This window comes from Dunckerocampus dactyliophorus, chromosome 6, assembly GCF_027744805.1.
Source record: "Dunckerocampus dactyliophorus isolate RoL2022-P2 chromosome 6, RoL_Ddac_1.1, whole genome shotgun sequence".
In the NCBI taxonomy this organism is placed as follows: Eukaryota; Metazoa; Chordata; class Actinopteri; order Syngnathiformes; family Syngnathidae; genus Dunckerocampus; species Dunckerocampus dactyliophorus.
Genome location: NC_072824.1, coordinates 32,875,378 through 32,903,373, shown reverse-complemented (window position 1 = coordinate 32,903,373; position 27,996 = coordinate 32,875,378). Strand labels below are relative to the sequence as shown.

At 42.2% G+C, this 27,996-nt stretch overlaps 1 protein-coding gene across 1 annotated transcript; it reads right to left on the bottom strand.

Annotated features, from left to right (window-relative positions):
- Nucleotides 1-9: 9 nt before the first annotated feature.
- Nucleotides 10-27,872, bottom strand: zmp:0000001082 (integrin alpha-D). Its single transcript, XM_054780010.1, has 30 exons — nt 27,798-27,872; nt 25,997-26,114; nt 25,819-25,910; nt 25,452-25,534; nt 24,333-24,447; nt 22,995-23,125; nt 22,782-22,924; nt 21,216-21,363; nt 20,906-21,118; nt 19,817-19,934; nt 19,567-19,709; nt 19,209-19,355; nt 18,946-19,143; nt 17,811-17,941; nt 17,453-17,607; nt 15,716-15,876; nt 15,468-15,584; nt 15,325-15,395; nt 11,956-12,103; nt 10,405-10,503; nt 10,055-10,134; nt 9,893-9,970; nt 5,318-5,393; nt 3,115-3,222; nt 2,981-3,022; nt 2,785-2,910; nt 2,600-2,713; nt 2,007-2,072; nt 739-849; nt 10-676 (listed from the first exon to the last, which is right to left on the bottom strand). Exons 1-30 carry the CDS (start codon nt 27,838-27,840, stop codon nt 491-493), a joined length of 3,561 nt encoding a protein of 1,186 aa, XP_054635985.1. The 5' UTR covers nt 27,841-27,872; the 3' UTR covers nt 10-490.
- Between the last annotated feature and the right edge of the window lie 124 nt (nt 27,873-27,996).

Genomic DNA, 27,996 nt, shown 5'->3' with positions numbered 1-27,996 from the left:
TTCCCCCAGTTTAGATCTGATGTGTTTTTGAAGTGTTCCTCTCATTTTTTTGAGCAGTGTATTTATGGCACACCTGAAAAGCATTCAGACTTGTTGGGGCACGGTTTGCGATCTGTTTTAGCATAAATTAGACTTGACAAGCAATTCGTGACCGTAATTGGTGCACATTGACACAAAACAACTTATTCACACCTTGTCAAGTACTGGTTACGTTTAGTGCACGACGATAGTACACGCACGCTCATTGTCTTCTACAGCGTTCTACAAGAATGTGGAGTGTGTTTGGGAAGTGATAGAAGAACAGATAGAAGAACCTTGCATCTCTAATGTTGGTGCAGTCTGTGGTTTGACAGGAAGTCCAACCGTGCTTGTATGAACCTGGCTTTGTGCACTGGGGGGGTCATGCTTCCTTATCTAATGACATGCATAAAACATCTTGTGAAGCAACGTCAATAATGATCTTGCTCTTGCAGTCCAGTCGTCGTTCAGCTTAATCCAGCACCAGCTCTCTGTCAGCCGACTGGTCGCCTTCAAGAAGAGTTTTTTCCTCCGCAGGTGGGCCGTCTTCAGACTGGCTGCCGAGGCCGTTGTTCTGCGGGGGGGCTTCCGGCTGAAGAGCAGCCACCTCTTCCTGCTGTTGATAATACTGGACTGTTTTTCTCTTGAAGCACCCAAGCTTTGAACACACATGAAAAATGTAAGTGAATGAAAGCGATTTGGAGAAGCATCATCACGCACCTTATACATGACGACGGTAATGATAATCAGAAGCAAAAGTCCCAGTCCAGTTCCGCTTGAAATGATCAGGTGTTGATCAGGAGAAATGATGAACTCAACTCGAACCTCAACCTGTTGGTGAAGAAAATAATTACAGTGGTTTGAAAAACTGTTTGCCCCCTTCCTGATTTCTTTTTTTTGTGCATGTTTGTCACACTTAAACATTTCAGATCATCAAACTCATTTAGTCAATAACACGACATGCATTTTAAATAAAACTTTTTATTATTAAGGGAGAAAAAAAATCCAAAGCTACATGTCCTGTGTGAAAAAGTGATGGCCCCCTAAAGCTAATAAGTGGTTGCCCCCACTTAGCAGCAACAACTGCAATCAAGTGTTTGCCATAACTTGCAATGAGTCTCTTCCAGCGCTGGGGAGGAATTTAGCAGAATTGTTGTCATTCAGCCGCATTGGAGGCACATTGGTTCCATTCATCACAGCAAGTCTTCCAGGTCCTGAAGCAGCAAAACAGCCCCAGACCATCACACTACCACCACCATATTTTACTGTTGCTATGATGTTCTTTTTCTGAAATACTGTGTTACTTTTACGCCAGATGTAATGGGACACACACCTTCCAAAAAGTTCAACATTTGTCTCGTCAGACCACAGAGTATTTTCCCAAAGGTCTTGGGGATCATCAAGATGTTTTCTGGCAAAATTGAGACGAGCCTTAATGTTCTTTTAGTTCAGCAGTGATTTTGGTCTTGGAACTCTGCCAAGCAGGCCGTTTTTGCCCAGCGTCTTTCTTCTGGTGGAGTCATGAACACTGACCTTAACTGAGGCAAGTGAGACCTGCACTTCTTTGGATGTTGTTGTGGGGCCTTTTGTGACCTCTTGGATGAGTGGAAAGGTTCACCACTCTTCCATGTTTTCACCATTTGTGGATAATGGCTCTCACTGTGGTTCGCTGGAGTCCCAAAAGTTTAGAAATGACTTTATAACCGTTTCCACACTGATACATCTCAACGGGGGGGAACAATCACTTTTTCACACAGGGCCCCACGTAGGTTAGGATTTTTTCTCTCCCTTAATAATAAAAAGTTGAATTAAAAAAAAAACTGCAGTTGTGTTGTCATTGACTAATATTTAAATGTGTTTGATGATCTGAAACATTTAAGTGTGACAAACGTGCAATAAAATAAGAAATCAGGAAGGGGTCAAACACTTTTTCACACCACTGGTTTCAGGCTAGAGCTTGTTTGTAAAAGCTTGTGTCTAAAATGTACCCGTTTCTTGGTGGGATCGTTGTCGTTCCACAAGGCATCCTTCTCCTCCTTTGCCAGGCCATTATTCTTTGGGTCAAAGTTAGACATTTGGTTTACAGCAGAATGAAAAACGACAGCGCAGTGGAACCCGTTTGTCGACAACCCGTCTATGTGGACCAACTCAAGTCCCGGTCCTCCGTGTTCTTTTTACTAAAAAGTCGATGTTGATAGACAGGGTCGAGAGCTTGTGTCAACATAAAATGTGAGCGGCAAGGGGCTGATTTTGATGAAAAATGGGTGTATTTAAGTCGACATGTGTTGTATTGTTCACGTCATCATTATCACTAAGCGGTGGGTGTGAATAGGGATGCGTACCGAAACATGGTACCATCGGGGGGCTGGTGCCGACGTATGGTGTGGCTTTCATGTCATTGTGATCAAGACATGCAACAAAACCGCTATCACTGCAGCAGCTCTGCTAGATAAGCGTATGAAATATCAGTAAATGTCAAAGTGCAAATCTCAAAGTACGCAAGCTAGTTGGCTAGTTTCGGTTATGCTGACAAGCGCTTATGTCGACGTGAGCGGGACATCTGTGATTGCTTTGAACACACCTGTGGTTTATGAGAAGCCAGCACATATCGTTGATGGTTGAACTCAACATGTATGGCACTCCTGAACGTCACCTCTGCACTCTCTCCAGTGTATCTTTTCAGAAATGCGTTGTTCTGCAAGGTGGGAATCCATCAGTTCCTGGTTTAGATCCACGATGGTTACATACCGGTACTTCAGGACTTACCCGTGCACGCTGGTCAAGCTCCCTGAACTGAATGTCTCCGGACAACGTAATCTCAGTGGAAGCCTCTTTGCTCAGCATGAAGGAGTCACACTGTACGCTTTGGCAGCTTTGTTCCGGGGAGCAATGCTTGCAGGAAAAGCACGTGTTAATCGGGGTACATGTGATTGTACAAACGTAATACTTCTACTTGACTCACTTCCGAAATCATTCCAGCAACGCTCTCACATCGAGTTTGGTTCTTGGAAAAAAAGCAGATGGTAACCGTGTTAGCAGGGTGTCAGCAGGGTGGGGGGGATGGTATAATATATAATACATACATATAATAGCTACCTGTTGTACCAAGACTTGATAATTCTCCATTTCAAAGTTATACTGCAGTTTGGTTGGGAAGCTCAAGGACACGTTGACAGGAAAAGTCTTCCAGCCAGGATTATCCACCTGCCAACGGTAGAAAGCGTCTTAAAAGTCCATTTTAAAAGAGTGGTTCATTTTTCCCCAAAGACGTTTTGGTGTTCGTGTCAGATAAGACTGATGTTCTGGCATCTGTACAGTCACACATTTGTAGTAAAGTCCTGTAATGAGGGATGCAAAAAGTCTGCTACAGTATGGGCCACACAGGAGGACATAGAATTTCATAGTCAAACCTTGGTTTTCATATGCCCCGGTATTCATGATGATTTTTTTTTTGTCGAAAATTTTAGCTCAGAGCTAATTTCCATCTGCAGTCCTCACATCATAAAATACAATACAGAAATACAATAAAGTGCAATACAAATACAAGAGAGTACATATAAATACCAGGTACAAAAAATGCAATAAAGTGAGATACAAGAAAAAACACATATAAATACAAGGTACAATCATTAAAAAGCTAGTGCAGGATAGAATCATAAACTATAAGCCCTTCTGAAATAAACAACCTCAAAACAATTCTATACATGAACTAACATTTAAAGTGTGTGCATATTCATAAGTGCATACAGGGAGTAAACACACTCATATTTAGCAGCGAAGTCATTGAAACAAGTTGAACGCTGATAATAAACCTCTTTCATTACTTACTGTTTATAAAGAGCAGCAGCTGTCGGATGGTACCCACCAGGGTATCATCCGACAGCCACATACCTAACTGGTACTATTGTTTTAAGGTGAAGCTTTAGAAATAGGGCTTTTGCCAACAGAAGGTACCCACGAGGGTAACGTCTGTTGGCCAACTACCGTCTGCTATTAGTGAGAGCAGGACTGACTGTCCAGGAGCCAGTTTTTAACGGCTCGAGAGAATGTTTGAAAGTCTGCCATGTCCTTTATATGACTCGGGACTCCTTCACAGCTTTGTAAGAGAAGGCTGATTGGGAGAAGGCAGTTCTCCTTTTTGGGACATCACAGTCTCCCCTCGAAACAGACCTTAGCACTCGGCTGGTGAGCCGAGCGCGTGGCTGGACGTAGGTCTGTAGAGGGGGTGGGGCAGCGTCATGCAAGATTTTATGAACCAGACGAATATTGGAGAAGCTGATCAAATTGTCAAAGCTAAGCAATTTGTATTTTTTAAGTATGTGACAATGATGGTACCTTTGGGGCTTTGGGACAGTATGAAATATGAGATATGATCATTGTGTTAAAATATGTTTTTCCAGCCTCCAAGGATAAAGAACTCCTGATTTGTTGAAAATTCTACATATTAAATTTTAAAACATGACAGACTTTTTTTCTGTGTTGTTTAATAAGAGAAAATACGACATATTAGGCATAAATAAGATATAACGTACACTCACACGTTAGCATTGGAAGAATTCCTAATTTTTTTTTTTTCTGGACTGTACTTCCTGTGGTGGCTATTGTCTCTTCAGTGTAACATTACTGACACCTTGTGGCCGGTGTAGAATAATACAGATCACGCCAGAACGCATCTTCTGAATGCCTTCTATTTGTATTTTTGTTAATGTAGCCATTTTTATGCTTGCAAATGCTTCATTCAGGCCAGGAATATGCACAGTTAGAGTAAATATGCATATTTTTCCATAGTTAACCACGAAACAGCGATCATTATTTAATATGCTTTGAAAAACCTTAGACAGAAACCTTAAATAGAATGATGCCGTGAAATTCAAACTGTGAAGTAGCTGGGGGACGACTGTAACTGGGGGGCAACTGGATTTACATTATTTCCTATGGGAAAAATTGCCTTGGTTATTGTATGTTCTGATTTTCCTCAGGCCTTGTGGCACTGATTAATGACATATTGATCTATGCTTGGCACTCGTTTGGCGCCCTCTACAGGCGGGATACCCAATGGCATTCACGTGAAGCGGATAAAGCCAAATCAATCACATACCGTGGTGAGCTTGAGTCATACAGGAAATGGTCAGCCTAAGTACTCTTTAATTTGCTAGTAACAGCTTAGCGAACACCCACACAGCATAAAAGAAGAGAAGGTTATCAATTCAAGAAATCGTCTCACTCACGGTGCAAACAACACAAACATGCTGGGAAGCCCAGCTTTATTTTAGCATTCTGATAGAACGACAGACTGTACCTTGTATTTAATAATCATTCTTTTAGGGGCGGTGTCCTCTTCTGTAAATTTCAAATAAGCGGTGGTCTCCTCTTTCCTAAAAAAAAATATATATGCATGTATGTTAATATAATAAATGTACAGTAGCAGTCACATGTTAGCGCTGCCATATGTACTACGGTTGTGAACGATAAACCGATGCATATCAATGATATCCACCTGCGGCTGCATCGGGCGCAGCCTCCTGGATAGATAATCAGCCACAAATCCTTGGATGAATGGATTGTAGAGACATGCACCGGGTATCGCAGGACTAGCAACAGCTTGACAGTCTGTCACTTAAACCAGTGGTCCCCGACCCCCAGGCCGCGACCCGGTACCGGACCGTGGGTCATTTGGTACCGGGCCGCACAGAAAGAAAAAATAATTTCCATTATTTCATTTTTTTTATGTTTTATTTTGAAAAGTGGCCGGATTCTCTCTGTTACATCCGTCTCACTTGACGCATGTCCATTGTGGGTGTGCTAACTTTATCTCATGCCGCACAGATAGACTACTACTGTATTTGTACCATTTTTCTTTCACCACATATGTGGTATCAAATGCTGATACTATGTGGGAATGCATGAAGGTAAGTTTGGATGACTTATTGAGTGCAAATGTGCACATTTGTCTCAAGTTAATTCATGCTAGCACACTGCCTTTTACCACACACGTCAAACAGCCATGTAATCATCTCTCTGTAAACACTTGGCTGGAACTTGAACTGCTGGATGGGGGGGGGGTCACCATTCATCTTGTGCTTTTAATTTGATGTTCTTCAAGTCTTAGTTTTCCATTCCATTCCATTTTCCTCCGCTTATCCGGGTCCGGGTCGCGGGGGCAGCAGTCTCAGTAGGGAAGCCCAGACTTCCCGGTCCCCGACCACCTCCTCCAGCTCCACCGGGAGGACACCAAGGCGTTCCCAGGCCAGCTGTGAGACATAATCCCTCCAGCATGTCCTCGGTCTTCCCCGGGGCCTTCTCCCGGCTGGGCATGCCCGAAACACCTCACCAGGGAGGCGTCCGGGAGGCATCCGAACTAGATGCCCGAGCCACCTCAGCTGGCTCCTCTCGATGTGAAGGAGCAGCGGCTCTACTCTGAGCTCCTCACCCTGTCTCTTAGGGTGAGTCCCGCTACCCTACGAAGAAAACTCATTTCAGCCGCTTGTATCCGCGATCTCGTTCTTTCGGTCATGACCCAAAGCTCGTGACCATAGGTGAGGGTGGGAACATAGATCGAACGGTAAATTGAGAGCTTTGCCTTCCGGCTCAGCTCTCTCTTCACCACGACGGTCCGGTACAGCAACCGCATTACTGCAGACGCTGCGCCGATCCGCCTATCGACCTCACGCTCCAACCTTCCCTCACTTGTGAACAAGACCCCGAGATACTTGAACTCCTCCACCTGGGGCAGGACCTCATTCCCAACCCGGAGGGAGCAATCCACCCTTTTCCGACTGAGAACCATGGCCTCGGATTTGGAGGTGCTTAGTCTCATCCCAGAAGCTTCACACTCAGATGCAAACCGTCCCAGTAAACGCTGCAGGTCACAGCCCGATGAGGCCATCAGGACCACATCGTCTGCAAATAGCAGAGATGAGATCCTAAGGCCCCCGAACTGGACTCCCTCGACACCTTGGCTGCGCCTAGAAATTCTGTCCATGAAAATTATGAACAGAATCGGTGACAAAGGGCAGCCTTGGTGGAGGCCAACGTTCACTGGAAACAGGCTTGACTTACTGCTGGCAATGCGAACCAGGCTCCTGCTCCGGTTGTACAAGGACTGAATGACACGTAGTAGCGCGCCACCAATCCCATACTCCCGGAGCACCCCCCACAGCACCCCCCACAGGACACCGCGAGGGACACGGTCGAATGCCTTTTTCAGGTCCACAAAGCACATGTAGACCGGTTGGGCAAACTCCCAAGTACCCACCAGTACCCTTGCAAGGGTGTAGAGCTGGTCCAGTGTTCCGCGACCAGGACGAAAACCACATTGCACCTCCTGTAGCCGAGGTTCGATTAACGGTCGTACCCTTCTTTCCAGCACCCTGGAATAGACTTTCCCAGCGAGGCTGAGGAGTGTGATCCCCCTATAGTTGGAACACACCCTCCGGTCACCCTTCTTGAAAAGGGGGACCACCACCCCAGTCTGCCAATCCAGAGGTACTGTTCCCGACTTCCACGCAATGTTGAAGAGACGTGTCAGCCAAGACAGTCCCGCAACAGCCAGAGCCTTGAGGAATTCAGGGCGAAACTTGTCCACCCCCGGAGCTTTGCCACTGGGGAGCATTTTGACTACCCCAGATACTTCAGCCACGGTGATGGAACTGTCCGCGTTCGTGTCCTCAGTCTCTGCTTCCTCTATGGAAGGTATGTCAGTGGGATTGAGAAGGGCCTCAAAGTATTCCTTCCACCGCCCAACTATATCCTCAGTCGAGGTCAGCAGGCCCCCGTCCTCACTGTAAACAGTGTGGACCGGGCACTGCTTCCCCTTTCTGAGGCGCCGGACGGTTTGCCAGAACCTCTTCGAGGCCGACCGAAAGTCGTGTTCCATGGCCTCACCGAACTCCTCCCACACCCGAGTTTTTGCCTCGACCACCACCAAAGCCGTGTGCTGCTTGGCCTGCCGGTACTTGTCAGCTGCTTCAGGAGTCCCACAAGCCATCCACGCTCGATAGGACTCCTTCTTCAGCTTGACGGCAGCCCTGACCTCTGGTGTCCACCATCGAGTTCAGGGCTTGCCGCCACGACTGGCACCGACCACATTGTGGCCGCAGCTCCGATCAGCTGCCTCAGCAATGGAGGCATGGAATAGAGCCCATTCGGACTCGATATCCTCGTCCTCCCCCGGGATGCAGGAGAAGCTCTGCCGGAGGTGAGAGCTGAAGACTCGACGAACAGGAGACTCTGCCAAACGTTACCAGCACACCCTCACTACACGTTTGGGTCTCCCGGGTCTGTCCGGCATCCTCCCCCGCCATCTAATCCAACTCATCACCAGGTGGTGATCAGTTGACAGCTTAGCCCCTCTCTTTACCCGCGTGTCCAAAACATGCGGACGCAGGTCTGATGATACGACTACAAAGTCGATCATAGACCTGCGGCCTAGGGTGTCCTGGTGCCATGTGCACTTATGGACATCCTTATGTTGGAACATGGTGTTTGTGATGGACAAACTGTGGTTCGCACAGAAGTCCAACAACATCACACCGCACGGGTTCAGATCGGGGAGGCCGTTCCTCCCAATCACGCCCCTCCAGGTCACACTGTCATTGCCCACATGGGCGTTGAAGTCTCCCAGCAAAACGACAGAGTCACCAGTTGGGGTGCTCTCCACCACCCCTCTGATGGACTCCAGGAAGGCTGGGTACTCTGAACTGCTGTTTGGCGCGTACGCACAAACAACAGTCAGGACCCTTTCCTCAACCCGAAGGCGTAGGGAAATGACCCTCTCGTTCACCGGGGATGACTCCAACACAGAGGCACCGAGCCGGGGGCTATTAATAAGCCCACACCAGCTCGCCGCCTCTCCCCTGCAGCAACTCCAGAGTAGAACAAGGTCCAGCCCCTCTCGAGGAGTTTGGATCCAGAACCCAAACTGTGGGTCAAGGTGAGTCCGACTATATCTAGTCGGAATGTCTCAACCTCTCTCACAAGTTCAGGCTCCTTCTCCGCCAGAGAAGTGACGTTCCATGTCCCAAGAACCAGATTTGGCCGCCGAAGACCAGGTCACCTAGGTGCCCGCCCTCGACCGCCACCCAAAACGCAATGCACCGGACCCTTATGCTTGCCCCCGCAGGTGGTGGGTCTACGGGGGGGGCTTAGTTTACACAAGTCTTAGTTTTACACAATACATAATTATTTTTTGATAAAATAATGGTTAATATTTCCAAAATGTATATTCATTTACATCAAATTTGATGTATTAATTATTTGGTAACACTTTAAGGAACGAACCTATCTGACCATAACCCTAATCCTAACCACTACTCCTTAGTTCTTCATTAGTTCCTCAGTAACTACTGTATTTTTGTATACCTTATTGTAAAGTGTGACCTCGTATCGTATTACCCGTGTATCTAGACGTACATCAAATGGTCTACAGTACACAAAGAGATGTACATCCCTAAGGTAGACTGCTGCAGTAAATGAGAGGTAAGTACAGAGACATGAACAGTCATCTATTAACTTGCATTCGTCTCACTGCAGGTTTTGAGGCCGGATCGATTATCGGAGCTCGCGCTTCCGTAGCCACACAAACTTTTGCATCTAGCAGCACACAAATGTGCGTTCAAGCAGCGGGAACAAAGTGGGGAATCTGAATGCTTGACGAAAAAACATGATCAGCGAAGCATACAAAAAAATTGTGGGCTTTTTTTAACAGAGGTACGTGTACGCTGTACATTTCCCTGGTGTTATCACATATTTAGAAATGAGAGGCCTATTTTCGGATTTAAAAAAAACATTTTTTGACCAAAGATCCACAAATTTGCAGGGCCTTTACAGCAGTGTACTGTATGAGCAAGAACTGATAGAAAAGAAAGGTACTTACACTGTTATTGCCATTTTAATTTCAAATTGTACTGGGAGCCTTTTGGTCAGCGCAGCCACAGAGCCATTGTTGTTATCGCTAGCAACAAAACATGATTACATATGAAATATGTCACATGACAATGTGAAACACGAGCGTGATGACACGTGCGGCGCCCTCTACCTTTGACCAGTGACACCAATCTGAGTTGTGTCATTCCACTCATAATCTGTGATTATGTGGAACCAAGTTTGAAATGTTGCCTTGACAGGGAAAAACAGACATGTAATTATGTCATTGTCAAGACGATTATGTTACAAAAGCATGATGACACTGAATAGTCAGTCAAATTAGCCACATTAGTTTTACGGTTGAGCCAGTAGTGACTGTAAGACCACAGATTGCTATGCTTTTTATTCAAGCCACTTAGCATTGTATAAGACATACGATACAGGACACATATCTGACAAGTGGTTTGGCATGTTGTTCAGGGTCAAGTGTGTCATGAAATCGTGTGCTCAAGTATGACTTACTGATGATCTGCTGCGATACACAGGAAGGCTGATACCACATATGGTTTTGTCAGTTACTCCTTCCATATCATCGCAGTTGTAGAGCGTCCGTCTTGTGGCCTGTCACGTCAAGAACACTTTGCGTAGACAGTCGAGGATTCAGGACAAATTAATGATTCAACAAAGTAAGCCTATTTGCATGTGTTGTCAGACCAAAACACAAAGTAACTCCACTACCGTGTTTCTTTTTCTGCAATGGAGCTTGTCAACCCAAATGCCTCCCTGTGACGTGATTTCTGAGTTTATGTAAAATGGTACAAATGGTTTCATAGTTGCTAATAAATAACTTGTATAGTGTACATGTATAGTAAAAATGGTTAGAAAGCTTTGGTTGCAAAGTTAAAGTGAGACATCTCCTCCTAAAAATTCGTTTGAGTGACAGCAAGCCTGAGCCCTCCTCTCGCTATTAGACAATCTTTGACGGTTTTCTTCTGTCAGTGAAGCACAAGCTAGCAACGGCAGAAAGGTAGTTTGAAAAAGCTCATAAACAAGCTGTGTTTGCTCTAAAACATTTGAGCCTTGGTAAACTTTTGTCTTTGGGAGTTTCTATGTGTACAAAGCGCTTAAAATAGCGATCTCAAACGTTGCTGAATTATTACTTTGAATATGTTTGTAAACTTGACGGTGTGATGTAACTGTAATCTATGTATCCCTGTGTTTTGGCTAGGTACTTGTGTTTAGCGTATTTAATGTATATTTTTAGATAGCAATTGCATTTTTTGTATGTTACAGTTACCGCGCACATACATGCACGTCAGAGAAAGCTTCATTAAGCAAGAAAAGTAAGCCTGGAGGTTTCTTTAGTGGTTCGCTGGCTGTCTCGCAGCATACTGTCACGTGTTGTGAGGACAGCACACACCGGAAGTACTGTACGGAACAGGAAATACAAACACAACAGCAAGAAGGAACGTGTGAGTATCTTATGTCTTATTTTCTCTTATTAATGTCTACAAAGTTGAGTAATACGAGTGTGGAGGGACTATAAGCGTGTTATTTCATGTCTAGAGGGCTCTAATAACGTTAACAACTGTATTTAAAAGGTCGTAAACGTTTTCTATGCTCTTAATGACCAAAATACTTCATTTATAAATAAGGAATCCCACTTTGCAGAAACTCATTCATCACTGTTGGGTCTGGAATCAATTAACAGCGATAAATGAGGGATTACTGTACAGACAAAGCTTTTTTTATACTAATTAATAAACTGCGAGGCATGCTGGGTAACTTAAAGTTGGGGAAGTGTCCACGTGGGCTTCCCAGCATGCCTTGCGGGTTATACATTTTTATAAAATATTATTGTATTGCATATGTAAGCGTTTATTTTGATAGTCCGTGTGGTTACACTGTGTGCGTGTGCTGCTCCACATGTGTTACTTATAACACAAGTAACACATGGTTGCACCATGAGAGGGGGAGGTTTTCACTTAAATATGTGTACATACACATAAATCCTGATCAATGTTGTTACATTACAATAAATATTGTTGCAGCTGCAGTAATAATGTGAATTACCTGTGTCATAATCTGGTGCATGCTGGAGAAGGAGAGTCCCGGAGGATAGTAGAATGTAAGGCTGGTGTTGTAAGAGTCGTCACCGTGATTAGATATTGTAACAGACATGTTAAAGTAGTTATCTTCAGCAACCAGTAACGTTGGGCTCCTACAACATCACAAGTATATTTGCTTGATTACTGTGTTATTCTGGATTCATCAGTCTGCATTAGGCATGGGCCGGTTACCAGTTTCAAGGTACAGTCGTACTTTGCGGTTTGAATTTTTCAGCTTCCCTCTATCACGGTTTTCAAAATAAATGAATAAATTATCACTGTTTCCTGGTTGACTATGGCCTATTATTAGTCAAAAATATGCATAGTTAGTCAAATGGTACGTGTTCATGGCCTAAATGAAGTATTTTCAAGCATAAGAATTGCTAAATGAACAAAAATATAAATATATGGCATTCAGAAGACGCAATGTAGTGTAATATCTGTGATTTGTGTGCGCCTTTAAAGGGCGGGGTCTGGGAAGTCACGTGTGTGACGTCCACTGATCTAAAAAAAAAAAGACTGGATCGAGCTTCTATTGTTTTATTTTTGAAGCCAATGGAAATTTGCGGCGGCCATCTTGGTGAGACCACTTTGCTGTGAGACAACAGTATGGCAACGCACTGGTAAAACTTCGATTGATCGTATAGCCACCAAAATCAACTGCTAAAGGTTATAACTACTCAGATTTATACGCTTTTGTGTCATTTATCAAGCTAGTAAGATGTATTTTAGCTTCGAGACGGACGAAAAATTGGCTGTGTGGCAGCCTGCAAACATTGTTTACGTACGGAATTTAAAGTCTATCTTTGTCTAATTATTTTCCTACGGTAAACCATTATTTTTTTTAAATCTCAGGATAAGGTTAAGGCAGGAAGAAAGCAGAAATTTTGTCACATGTCTTCTACCTTTGCGTGAATCATGTGTGGTATCAGAATGAATGTAACTTGGTAGTTGTGGTAGCTTTTAAAAAAGCTGTTTTTTGGTACAAAAAGACATTAGATAAGTGCAAATACTCAAAGCCTACTGTAAAAAACTGCATAGAAATAATTTTATCATTGATTGCTAGGCTAGGCACCAAAAAAAGGCCTAGTTGTTACAGGAAGGTGTAACTACAAAATTCTTGCAAAACCACCCATCAAAGTTCATACTTTAACTTTTGGTTACATTTCGAGAACTTTTCAAAGCAAAGCCGTTCAAGTAGTGGCACATATATCAGGTCAAAAAAAGGTGCCAAGTAAAAGTACTTACGAGTGGAAGGTTCTTGGGAAGTGCTTTTTAAGTTGTGTTTCCTCATCCTCGCTTCCTTCACTGGCACTCCTGATGTTTTTGATGATTTTTCACTAATTCTGCGTTCGTATACCAGCACAATCACAAAGCTGTGGCGCGTAAGGTGGTCTCACCAAGATGGCGGCGATCGAAAAAATCTGGCTTCAAATTTTGGCGCGTGAAAACAATCGGTTGCTCGATCCAGTCTTTTTTTTTAGATCAGTGGTGACATCAGCCAGGTAGAGTTGGCTGTGTTTTGCTGAATGTTACCAGTGTGGCCGACAGCAGCTCCTGTGTGAATGTGCACTGCATATGTGTTCTTCGCTTGTTAATAAAGCGACTGAAGTGCATCGGCGACATGAGTCTGTCCTTCACCACAAACAGGGGCATTACAGTAGTATTCTACACTGGCCACTAGGTGTCAGTAACGCTACATTGATGAGACAATAGCCACCGCAGGAAAAAACAAGGAACTCTGTCAATGTTATGTCTAATATGTTTGGGTAATACAAGCATAAGAGTGGCTATAGGGGTGTTATTTCACATTTAGAGGGCTCTAATTACGTTAAAAACTGTATTTAGATAGAAGGATGTAAAGAGGTTTTAAAGAGGTTGGATCTGGAACCAATTTGCCGCGATAAACAAGGGCTCATACAGCTCTTCCGGCTGTATCATGGCTGAAGGAGGCTTTTCCTGCTGTTTATAAGGACCAAATTGTCTTTTTGATGTGGCTGAATGACAACAATTCTGCAAAGATGAGTGGGCCAAAATTCCTCCACAGCGCTGTAAGAGACTCATTGCAAGTTATGGCATACGTTTGATTGCAGTTCTTACTGCTAAGGGGGGCCCAACCAGTTATTAGGCTAAGATGCTAAGATGGCTAACACCAGCTCACAAGACACAAAGGAGAGGAGCACAGGCGTAATGTTACACTATGCGTTACTTTAACGCTACAATGACAGTTGCAATTTAGATAGCAAATTAATCAAAACTCAACAAATACACAATCCAACAACTCCAAAACATTCTTGTGGACAGGTTGTGTGACCTGCACACTCGCCACGCTATGAAATAACGTTTTTATGTTGTGATCTTCTTTAACCATTTAGTGATTGCATTTATTTGCATTTGATGCTGGTGTTTTTTGTTTGTTTTTTTAACTAAGAAAATATGTATGGTGTTGTGACTTGAGGAGCAGAATTAAGCATTAAGAGCTGCATTTAATTATCTATTTAGAAAGAATTTAGTTGTTTTTTTAAATGTATACTAGGTCCCCAACTTACGAACACCCGACTAGTGAACATTCGCGGATACGAACACAAGCCGACTGGTCTATATTTTATTTTATTTTGCCTTGTAGTCGCTCAATCAGTATGTATACTGCTACTGTACATGCTTGACCAGTAGAGGGCACTGTGACACTGCTAATGGGACCAACAGAGGCAGCGTTTGAGCTAATGGGACCAACAGAGGAAGAGTTAGACGCTGGGGAGATACAGTGTAAAGCTAAATGGAAAGCTAAATGATACAACCCGGACAGAGCGTGTGATTAAAGTTTATGAAGAGTTAATAGGCCTGCTTAATTCTACACCACCCACAGAACACTACCTCTTTTAGAAGAGTCTAACCACCACCACCATTTGTCCTTTTTTTCAATAACTCCTCCTCCTCCACCACAACGACGTATGCTCAACCACTCCTCTTCAAAGGTAAATAACATTTATCATTACGTATTATTATAACACTTTTATTATTGTTTTTTTCATTCATTATCCTGGTTTAATATTACTACTGCATCCAAACTCATATTTACATACATACACATATACTGTATATGTATACACGTACATGTAGTACCTATATCATTGCTAATATTACCTTTTCCCTACTTAAGAACAATTCCACTTAAGAACGGTCGTCTGGAACCAATTGTGTTCGTAAGTTGGGGACCTAGTGTATTTTAAATAGTCATCCCTCACTACTTCACTCTTAGAATTTTGTGGTTTCACGATTGCGTTGCCGGCCCAGGCCTACTCTGCATGCGAATGTGGATCTGAAAGATACTTACAATAATCCAAAATCCATCTCGATTTCAGCAATGCAGGTGTCGTTTTTTCGACACTGCCTTTCAAAAGGAACCTACAACAAAAGTTGGAAATGGAGCACGTAACATAACAGCACCGTTGGTGATGTGATGCCACCCAGTCGTACCTCAGCCACAGCTTGTGTTTTTCCGTCCACGTTGAGGACAGTGCCTGCACTCTGACTGTCCTCCTGGGAGAAGTTTAATTTGATGCTGACGGGCGACAGCGTGTCTTTCACACATTTCTGCAAGGGAAAAAGACCATACATGTGGCTTTTTATATCCACTCGACTCTATTTTAACACATCCTTTGTATTATTAAGCGGGTTCGTCTATATTAGATAAAGTGTGTGTGTGTGTAGGAATTAATTCATACTGTCATGTTGATGAAGTACTGGAAGCATGTTTCCTCATTCAGCAGTTCATACGTGAAAGAAAGACTCCTGGTTTTCCTGTCCCTGAAGAAACCTCGATGTGATTGTCTCATTGGATCCACGTTGAGTGTGTATGAAATGTTCAATCCAGCCTTCATTGCTCCTGCAACGATACATGAAAGGAATTGAGACTACAATGCTATAGTGGGCGTATATGCAGTATTATACTGTACAAGTATATACAGTGGTGTGAAAAAGTGTTGGCCCCCTCACTGATTTTTTTATTGTTTTGCCTGTTTGTCACACTTAATTGTTTCAGATCATCAAACAATTTTAAATATTAGTCAATGACAACACAACTGAACACAAAATGCAGTTTTTTAATTACTTATTATTACGGGAGAAAAAAAATCCAAAGCTACATGGCCCTCTGTGGGGAAAAAAGTGATGGCCCCTTAATCTAATAAGTGGTTGGGCCCCCCTTAGCAGCAACAACTGCAATCAAGCGTTTGCCATAACTTGCAATGAGTCTCTTCCAGCACTGGGGAGGAATTTTGCGGAGGCTTTTCCAGCATTTAGCGCCTTTTTAAGGTCATGCCACAGCATCTCAATAGGATTCAGGTCAGGACTTGGACTAGGCCACTCCAAAGTCTTCATCCATTCAGAGGTGGACTTGCTGGTGTGTTTTGGATCATTGTCCTGCTGCAGAACCCAGGTTGGTTTCAGCTTGAGGTCACCAACAGATGGACGGACATTCTCCTTCAGGATTTTTTGGTAGACAGCAGAATTCATGGTTCCATTTATCACAGCAAGTCTTCCAGGTCCTGAAGCAGCAAAACAGCCCCAGACCATCACACTACCACCACCATATTTTACTGTTGCTATGATGTTCTTTTTCTGAAATGCGGCATTACTTTTACGTCAGATGTAATGGGACACACACCTTCCAAAAAGTTCAACTTTTGTCCTGTCAGACCACAGAGTATTTTCCCAAATGTCTTGGGGATCATCAAGATGTTTTCTGGCAAAATGGAGACGAGCCTTAAAGTTGTTTTTGTTCAGCAGTGGTTTTGGTCTTGGAACTCTGCCATGCAGGCCGTTTTTGCCCGGCGTCTTTCTTATGGTGGAGTCATGAACACTGACCTTAACTGAGGCAAGTGAGGCCTGCACTTCTTTGGATGTTGTTGTGGGGTCTTTTGTGACCTCTTGGATGAGTCGTCACTGGGCTCTTGGGGTCATTTTGGTTGGCCGGCCACTCCTGGGAAGGTTCACCACTGTTCCATGTTTTCACCATTTGTGGATAATGGCTCTCACTGTGGTTCACCGGAGTCCCAAAGCTTTAGAAATGGCTTTATAATCTTTTCCACACTGATAGATCTCAATTCATCTCAGTTATGTTATGTTTTAACGGGGGGGGGCAATCACTTTTTCACACAGGGACATTCCCTTAATTATAAAAAGTTTCATTTAAAAACTGCATGTTGTGTTCAGCTGTGTTGTCATTGACTAATATTTAAATTTGTTTGATGATCTGAAACATTTAAGTGTGACAAACATGCAAAAAATAAGAAATCAGGAAGGGGGTCACACCACTGATACTGTATAACTACAACGTCACTCAGTAGAGTGCAAGTCTGCATCAACATAGATATGCTGTTTTTACTAAAAGCTAGTAGTGGCTTAATCATTTTGCACAATATTGTAAGAAGAGTCATGTGCTGCATTTAGTTCGTTCCTACCTGCTGTAGTTGTTGTTTCCATCATATCGAAGCAGACATTTAAGGTAACCATTGGTAAAATCAGGTCTGTGTTGACTGAGCAGTCGATTTGGTCAACACTAATCTCCTTAGGTTTAAAAGACAGACGAGCCCTCACACTCACAACCGGCCTGGACCTGCAAAAACACCCACATTAAACTTTCATCACATACATGAACATAATGAATGCAAACACGATTCACAGGTGCAACTGCTCCTTCTTGGTTGCTGTCAGTTTTGCCGCCCAGCTCCTTAACTAAAATAATGAACCCTCCTCAGACCTTGCATGTGAAACTTACTTCCCAATGAGAAACATACGGTATCTGTATGGTATTTGTACCTGAGGACAACAGCGGTCCCATACGATCCAATCACCAGGTCTGGGAGACCATCATCTCCAAGGTCTATGCTTCCACTGATGGCCTGTCCAAAGAATCTGATCCCAGGCTTTATTTTCTGGCCCATGATTCTCTGGAATGGCAGATACATCACTCGTGTCTACGTATATGTTACATTGGCTGTTGGCTGGCCAAAACCAACAGACTTTTGCCAGCCACTGATAGTATGGTGGTACACATGGCTGACTGATTGACTGACAGAACAGGATAAGGGGTTGACAATGGACAGTAATAACGTATTGTTGAAATCCATCAAAATGAGCATTACTTGTATGGCCACAATTATTTTATAGCTCTTATAGTGGATGGGTAATGCGAGTTTAAGGTCTTGATAGTATAGTCATGGCCAAAAGCCTTGACAATGACACAAGTATTGGTTTTCACAAAGTCTGCTTCTTCAGTGTTTTCAGATATTTTGGTCAGCTGTTACTATTGTATACTGAATTATAATTCCAAGCATTTCATACGTGTCAAAGACCACAAGTCCTCAAAGAGATTAGGGTCTGAGCAGTTTCCTGGCCATGGACCCAAAATGTCAAATGTTTTGTTCCCCGTGCCAGGTAGTTATCACTTTTGGCTCAGTCAGCAAGGTGCTCCATCATGCTGGAAAAAGCATTGGTTGTCACCAGACTGTTCTTGGATGGTTGGGAGAAGTTGCTCTCGGAGGATGTTTTGGTACTATTCTTTAGTTGTGGTTATGCTCTTAGGAAAAACTGTGAGAGAGCCCACTCCCTTGGCTGAGAGGCAACCCCACAGAAGAATGATTTGAGTGACACGCAAATGTGACACACGTCTACACCGTGACGCCGATTCCATCTGTTCATGCGTGATCTGACATTATCATTCATTAGTGGTGAGTACATTTGATACTTTCAGTGTGTTCAATAACTGTGTGAGGCATACTTAGGGATTAAACCTGGATTGTGACGCGAGTGATTAATGACAATTGAAGAGAGAAGGAGAGGGTTTTGGAGCTGAAACTAATCTGATAATTACACTTGTATGACTTACTTGCATTTTTTGTGAATATTCCATTTATAAATCCTAGGATTACTGTATATACAATCCAAATCTCACCTGACTAAAAATGCTGCGTATCCCTCTTTGCCTGTCCCCAAGAAAGATGTACACTGCCCCCGCATTAGAGTCTTCAAGAGGGGCCCCGACTGCAACATCTCTGAGTCTATCTCCGTTGAGATCTGCAAGACTAGCAATGCTGGAGCCGAACCTCCCCATGGACACTGCGGTCATGTTCATTTCCCTCCTCAGCAGGATCTACAGGAATGAAGGCTTAAATGATTCATTTACATCCAATTTTGCGAGTGTTTACAGCATCCCACCTCATCCGTCAGCGTGTAAACGTAGAGCCGTCCCTCAGACCTCTCCTGAGGGTGGTAAAACAATGGCGCTCCCACCAGGAGGAAGTCGCTGTTACCGTCTGAGTCCACATCCAATGTGCACAGCTCGGCCCCAAAGTAGGAACCAATCTGAACATGCGGGAAATTAACCTTCAGGTTTTTTTTTAGTGTGTCACATCGTCAGAAGAACACAAGCAGCTTGTGCATAAAATAAGGAAATGATCTGATTTCCTTTCTGTATTTCATAAATATGAATCATTCCATTATCATACGCTTGAAACTGCAACTTCAATACGACAGAACCAGCTTATGTTGACAACTCATCTGTGTCTTTACCAACCTGATCCCCATTTATTCTTTGGCTTGCCTCCCAGCTGCTCCCGTTGTGTCTGAAGAGTAGTACTTGTCCCGTGTGCTGAAATCTTGGAGCACCCGCGAAATATAGAGGAACGTTGTTCATCTGTCCCACAGAAACAGAGTATCCTGCAGTGGAACAGTACGACACGTAACGGTTCCAATGCAAAAAATGCCACTTTGTCTCAGTGATATGAAACAAAACCAGGCTGACAAAGCTGTATTAAAACAGATACCCATGTAAGAGTCCATCTGCATGTGTGAATCTTGAATCCGTGTGTCTGTTTGACCACGACGTTCGTACAGAGCACCACGCCAGCTGTTTGACCCCACTGAACCCAGGATCAACGTGTCCTGGCATAGAAAAGCATCAGACTCAGTCGGCTGCAGCCAAACCTCGGTTTTGGTACACCCCGGTTTTCATAAAAAATGTTCGCAAAAATCTTGCTTCTGTTTTTGTACAATATTGCACGTAACAAACTACCGTAGTTTCCCTGTACTGTATCATTCAGTGAAATTGAGTACAGTTGTCCGTGCTCACTCTATTGCGTTTTTTCAAAATTAATGAATAATTGATTGCTGTTTCGTGGTTGAGTATGTACTATTATTAGTCTGAAATATTGAAAGACAAGTTATATGAAGTAATCTGGACATTAGGCGTCAGTAATGTTACATTGATCAGACATGACGTTAGATTACATTACCTTCACACTACATGGCGTCCGCCACGGCATGTCCAACATGATGGAGTGGAAAAAAAACGTTCTCCTCCCATTCCATGTGGATGTGGTAAGCTTTTGGCTACTTTGTCCTTCTTTCCCACTCAATTTTAAACACTTTCTTAAGTTTTGAATAAGTAAATTGGAGAAGATAACTGGTTAGCTTGGGAGCTTGCTATGCTAGTGGCAGCCGTCTCGTGTTCCTGCAGTGACCCCGTATCCTGCGCAATGTGGCGTACACAAAGAATAATAGGAGTATAAAGGTGACTATAGGGGTGTTATTTCATGTCTCCGGGGCTCTAATAATGGTAAAGATAGTATTTAGAATGTCATAAACAGGTTTTCTATGCTCTAACTACAAAAATATTCATGTATTAATATTAAATCCTACTTCGCGGAAAGTCACTTATTGCAGTCGGGTCTGGAACCAATGAAGCGCCATAAATGAAGGATGACTCTACACGCCAATAGCAGGGATCTACTGTACCTTTGCCACGATAAACATCTCCCCTTTTACAGTATGCTTTTTATTTGCTTTAACCTTTGTTTGTGGAAGAAGTACTTGAAAAGGTGTGTGCAGTGAAACTATGTACAGATATTGCTGACCTTGTAGAATGCAGCACTGAATCCGCTCTGGGACATCTCATCGGTCATGTCTTCTGCCCGAGCAACTTTGGTGTCTCCTTCCATGCTGAAGATGTGTTTTTGAAAATTTTCCAGTAATTCTCTGAGTCCGTCATACTGCTCAATTTTAAAGGCATATTTGTCTTTGGGGTCTGAGGCAAGAGCCTTGACTTTATCCAGGCTGACGTCTTTCACCTGAAACCACAGCAACTCCTTGAAATGATGCAACCCCGACTGCTCTGTGATGTTTCTTCACTTTGTAAAAATCAGTCGTGAGAGTGTCACCGCTTACCCCAATGACAAATCGAATGATGCGTGCTGCGTTATACGTGTTAATAATCTCGTCATCACTGTCACTGGGTTCTCCGTCTGTGATCAGGACCAGAACTTTCCTCGCGTCGGCTGAGGCACCTGCTTGTCTGTTTTCAAAGAGGTTTTTCCTGTAAACAGTTATTAAAAAGTAAACATTGGTATTTGTGCTCAGAATTCCTTAAGCTATACTTTCTCAGGACAGTGAATCCGTCACAAATGGATCTTTAGTGGCGCAAAACGGCAGTCGTGAAGATACATTGGCGTGACGCCTCTGCCGCAATGACAGTCAGTTCATTTCCGTCTCAAAAAGAAGTGACGCTCCGGATAGGGTGGACCACTGGTCTGAAAGAGGAGTGAAATAATCCATCTATGTGCAACTGGAAAGGTTTGCACCATCACCTATCATCTGCTTCAACAGGGCTTTCCGAACCTTTTCCACCGAGGGCCACATACTGAAAAATGACATCTATATTCCGTATATACAGTAGGTTATATATATCTCAAGAATAAATTGCATCTCAGCTTTGTGCAATACTGTAGGTGGAAAATACTCTTATTATTATTGATACTTTGGGTTTTGCACTTTTTTCGTTATTGCTGTTTTTTAAATGTTTTTACAACTTTGTTTTGTTTGTTTTTTTGTAATATTATGACTTCAAAAAATCTCTCTTAAAAAAAAAAAACTTGCTACGGCATTATTTTTCCTCAATATTACAAGTTTAATGTCAAAATTAGTTTTGTTTCTTGGTAAAATACCACTTTTTTCTCTTAATATTTTGACTTTATACTCATAAAATTACAGCCGTTTGTTTTTGTTTTGTTTTACATTTCTGCTGTGGTGTTTATTTCAACTTTCTTCTTGTACGGTTTCTTCTTGTAAAGAAGACCTAATGTTCCAAAATTGACAACTTTATTTGTTGATTTGTTTGTTTCTTATAACATAATGACCTTGAAAAAAAGAAAACATCAAAAATCATCTATTTTTCTGTTTGTCCTCATAACATTACAGCATTTTTCTCGTAAAATTCTGACGTTTTGTCGTTAGATTACAACTTTTTGCTCTTAATATTTTGGCTTTATTCTTGTAAAATTGCTGCCAATTTTTCTATTTGTTGTTGTTGTTGTTTTTAAAAATTATTTTCATTTGGTAAATTCTATTTTTAGAATGTGCTGCTGGGCACTTGTCATATGTTGACATATCTCCCCCAAAGATTGTCTCATTTAACAAGTGGCGTGCAGGACGATCGCTCCTGTTGTGACCGCCCCGAAGGGACACACCCACCAGGGACACAAATAGGGAAAGGAAGAAAGGTGAGAGGTCTTCACCAGACGAGTACAGTCCAGTTTCCTCAATTCAACCCTTGCACATTATCATCCACCCACCAAGACAAGACTGGCCTCACTCCGCTCTATCTTAACGATGTTAATTGGGGCGTGCCTGTGTCCTGCACCATCCCCTCAGACGAGAGCTGCCGTATCTAGTCTAGCATCCAGCATGAGCTGGTAAAGCCTGCTCAGATGAGACAAAAAGTAAAATAGAACTTACAAAACGAATGCCAGGGCTTCGTGGGTATTGGTGAGGTCCAACATGTGTGGTTCTTCATCAAGTTTTTGCCGAGCGCTCCCATTGAGATAGTCGGTGAAATCAAAGACTGTCCTAAAATATGTGGCGAACTGAACTGCTGCAAACTGCAAAACACAATGAACACGTGTGTATGAAATAAACACAGGGAATCCATCACTTGGACAGAGTACTGACCTTGATGGATGTGTTCCTGAGGTTGTCCATGACATCCTTTATAAAGTCTTTGTTTTTTCTAAAATCATCCTCATCCATACTCCCGGATCCATCAAAAAGAAAGACGAGCTCTACGCTCTTCTTTCTGCATTCTGAAAGAAGGAGATGTTCGTGCTTGTAAAAGGAGACAACTGTTATTAGAATCATGCGTACAACATTTTTCCTCAGAGAAGCACCTCATCACATTGCAAACTGTAAAATACGTACATACATACAGGGCCAGTATTTCCTTTACTCAATACTGATGCTGATACTTTTGACCTTTTTCAGCATCTTTGAGAATGATCGTTTCAGTTACTCACTACTAATTCAGGTTGGGCGATACTGCAAACGTTGGTATCAATCTGACACCAAATTGCCTTTTTGATTTTGCCGTTATTAAATTGAATTAAATTTAATAAAACATTTTCAGCAAACAAACATTTTTTACCAACAAACTTACATGTGAACAATTTTAAACGATACAGCGAATCCCCGCATATTCGTGGTTCGGCATTAGCGACCTGGTAAATTCTCAGTTGTTTGACCAAAAAACATTATTTTTTTTAATGTGGGAAAACCCGCCGCTTTGTGCTTACAATCACCATAATTATTAGGCAGTTTATTACAAGTACAACAGTACTACAATACAATACTATTGTTTAACCTACAAGGCATGCTAGGTGCCTTGTACGGTTGTTCCTCGCCACCTTGCAGTTTCACGGTATACTTTGCGTAGTATACTTGAATAAATGAATAAATCATAGTCCACAAATATGCATGTTTAAGCAAAGGCAATGTAGTTTTTGCCAAAATGAAGCATTGTCAAGCATAAAAATGGCTAAATGAAGTAAAATACAAATATAATTCAGAAGACTCATCGTGATGCTATGTAGTACTCTACACTGGTCACTAGGTGTCAGTGAGACACAAGGATCAGACCTGATTGCTGGGACAACATAATCCCAAGTAAAAATCACTAATAAAAACACAGCCTACTTTTGCTACTCAACTCTTCACATCCTGTCTGCCTCTCTCTCTGGTCCCATAGGAACACACACAAGCACAAATCTTATTTATGTCTTAAATGTCATATTTTCTCTGATGTCTACTACAGTATATTGGGTGTTACAAGTGTCAAGGTGACTATAGGTGTGTTATTTCATGTCTAGAGGGTTGGTAAACAGGCTTTCTATGCTCTAACTACGAAAACGTCCAACTTTGCGGAAATTCACTTATCACAGTAAATAAACAGAAGGGAACTGAAAAACATTGATTTCATCTCGCTGACATCGATACAGTCGTCTAAATCTCTTTTACCTTGGAAAATGGGTTTGAAGGAGGATATTTCCTGAAGATCCTGCGTCATCTCGTAGCACACACTGTTCAGGTAGGAGTTGTCGTAACATTCGTGAGCTACATAAGGGCTGCAAACCTTGATGACAACATAGGAGACACAACCACACAAACTCATTGTGTGAATCTTCTGACTGACTAGTTTTGTTTGCAAAATGTTGTTTGAGATGCTCAATATTGGCTCTTCACCAATATCCAATATCCCTCAGCATGTCACAGTTCGAATTTTGCGCCCTCACTCTATCAGTTTTTCAAAATAAATGAATTAATAAATTCTACTGCTGTTTCGTGGTTGACTACAGCCTACTATTAGTAAAGAAATATGCATATTTTTAATCAAATTTCAGTTATCCTTGGCCTAAGTTAGGCATTTCAAAGTATAAAAATTGCTAAATGACTGCGGTTGGCTGGCGACCAGTCCAGGGTGTACCCCGCCTGTCGCCCGAAGTCAGCTGGGATAGGCTCCAGCATGCCCCCGCGACCCTAATGAGGATGAAGCGGTATAGAAAATGGATGGATGGATGGATGGATGGATGGATGGATGCTAAATGAACGAAAAAAAGACGAGATGTGCAGTGTTCCACACAGGACACTAGGTGTCAGTAATGTGACACTAAGGACACTGGCCACGTGAGTCTTTATTATGTCTAATACTTGTACTTCTGCCACCTTTACACTAACCACTAACATGAGACATAATAAGAGAAAATAAGACATCATGTAGACTCACACGTTTAAGCATTGGGAGAGTTACATGTTGGTCTTTTACGGTGGCTACACCTCGTAAAAAGTGTACTTGCATATCATTGCAACATCTTTGAATGTGTCTTCTAAATGGCTTATATTTGTATTTCAGTTCATTTAGCCATTGTTAAACGTGAAAATACCTAACTTGGACAAACAATATATACAATTAGCTTAAATATGTATCTTTTTCGACTAATAATAGGTTGTAGCCAACCACAAAGCAGCATGATTTATTTATTAATATCCTTTTGAAAATTGATAGAGAGAAGCCAAGAGATTGCAAGCGCAATGTGGGGACTGGTGACCGTATAAATGAATACATTTGGGTGCTCTCACGGTAAATTGAGAACGTGCGGCATCTTCAGCGATGGACAGTCCAAGGTGCTTGGTTTGTACGCCGTCGTCTTTGAGGGAAAGTCCTGCGACGACAGCATTTCAGTGCTGATTATTACCTCTGCCAAATGCAAAATGTGAGGCGAGGGGGTGTATAGCAGGGTTTTACAATATGGAACCTGGCTGCTCAGTACAAGAAGGACAATTCATTGACAAGCAACCACAGAAATGGATGTTTTATTCATCAAAACACCTTCCTGTTCTTAATCATGTCTGTCAGGTTTGACTCTATTTTACTTGGATTTTACAGTGATTAACTCCGCTAAAAACTCCAACACAGTATTTTTATTGTAAGCTATGATCGTTATACCTGCAGGGTGGAAGCACTTGTTGTCTTGGTTGTGCTCTGGTTTGCAAACTCCCCCAGATCCATTGTTCTGCAGCGGTGCAGTGACAAGTATCCTGATGGCAACGGGAACGTTGTTAAAAATAACCCAATCACAGAAAATGCATTCAGTGACAAATTAGAAGCAGAAAGGCGAGCCTACCCCTTCTCGGAGCCAGACGCAAACTGAAGCACCTTGTACCCAAAGAAAGCGCTTCGCTCCCCATTGTAGATGTCAGGGTTTGCGGTGTCAACGTTGAATGCATAAAACGCAGGCGGAGCTGTAATTTGCGAGAGGGAATAAAATAAAATGTCACCAATTTTGTCTGTGTTTCAAGTGTAAAACAAAATACACTGGAACCTGTTGACTGTTTATGTCGACGCCCCCAAGATTGACTGAAATGGTTTTCCTCCATTTGTGCATATTTTTGTTTGATTCTTGTGTCTGAATATGATGTTTAATACTCTTACTTAACAGAGCTGCTGTGGTCATTTTCTTGTGTTTTGACTACAATGACAATTAGGGGTTTTGCTTTATCAGCAATAAAGTCAAATTTTTATCGGAATAAAATCATAATATTACGAGAAGAAAATTTAGAAGAAGAAAGTTGAAATATTTAGAACAGGGGTCACCAACGTGGTGCCCGCGGCACCAGGTAGCCCCCACGACCACATGAGGCACCCGCAAGCCTGCTTTTCATTCAGGTTTTCAGTTAATAATGAGAGAACACTAGAAAGAAAAGTATTGTGAAACATAAAATGTGAGTTGTGGATACCAGCATTTTGTGAATGTTTTGGTAAAACAAGCATATTTGATTTGTTTGGGTTGAAAGAAGGTATGAGAATCATTTCTACAAAAATGAGTAGCACGTGGCCATTTTCATTTTCTAAAAGTAGCTCTCACTAGAAAAACGTTGGTGACGCCTGATTTAGAACATTATAAAAAAAAAAAAAGCAACAGCCGAAGTATTTCAAGAATAAAGTCTAAATATTGCCAAAAAAAGTCATATTTTAATAAGGAAAAAAGTCACAATTTTACAAGAATAATCTTAAAAAAATAATGTCGTTTTAGTAGCATGGAGTTGAAATATTAAAGATAAGACATTTTTAAAAGGCGTAATATTATGACAAACAAATAAAACAATTAACAAAGTTGTAATTTTTTGAAAATTTGGTTGGCGAAAAAGTTATAATAATATGAGAAGTCATAATTACAAAAATAAATAGTTGGACAATTGAAAAAAACAGCAGAAATGGAAAAAAAACAGCTGTAATTTTACAAGAACAAAGTCAAAACAAGAAGAGAAAAAAAGTCACAATTATGCGAGAATAAACTCGTAATATTATGGGAAAAAGTAGCATAATTTTAGTAGCATTTCACTACAGTATATCACAAAACTAAAAAGCATTTTTTTCTTGAAATACTCGTGGCATGCCTCCATGGGTTGGTTTACAAATATCTAAGCGGCCCCGGCATCCTTTCTTTCATGAGCTTGCAAATGAAACGCTGACGGGTACGCTGGCTTTCACATTTTTACACCGCTGCTTTCTAACAAGTGCGAGGTAGATCTGTACCGCTTGGTGGAAAATGGATCACATTTCATTTAGTGTGTCTTTGTGTTGTCTCACTACCATGTTCACTTATAATGAACCGCAAATACAGTGGATACCCGCACTTTTAACATTTTTGCCGATTTTTTCTTTGATTTTTTTTCCTCCGAAAACAGTAGAATAGATCATCAGAATATTATTTGCTACAGAAAATGATCAATTGCATTGATAACCCTTTTTACTTGCAACTACACAGATGATTAAGGTGGGTAATAGGGTACAGTTTTGAAAAGCTTTCACATGCAGTTGATCATGGATTAAAAATGTTTGTCGTGCTTGAATTCTCTCCAATGTGGTTCCGACGTGATTCATTGCTAGTCGAGCGTAAAAGTAAGATGCATTTTTGAACTTACCAGAAGACAGCACGAACAGGAAGACGGCAAGCTGAACACGCATTTTTCACAGCACCCTTGTCAAGGAGAAAGGCGAGTGATGCCGGTGCTGCTTGAAGCATGAACTATGCAACACTTCCGCTCCCAGGGCGTTTCCTTAACAGGTGGTTGTGACACGGACTGCGTCATGGTTCCTTTTTGTGTCAACACTAAAGTCCTT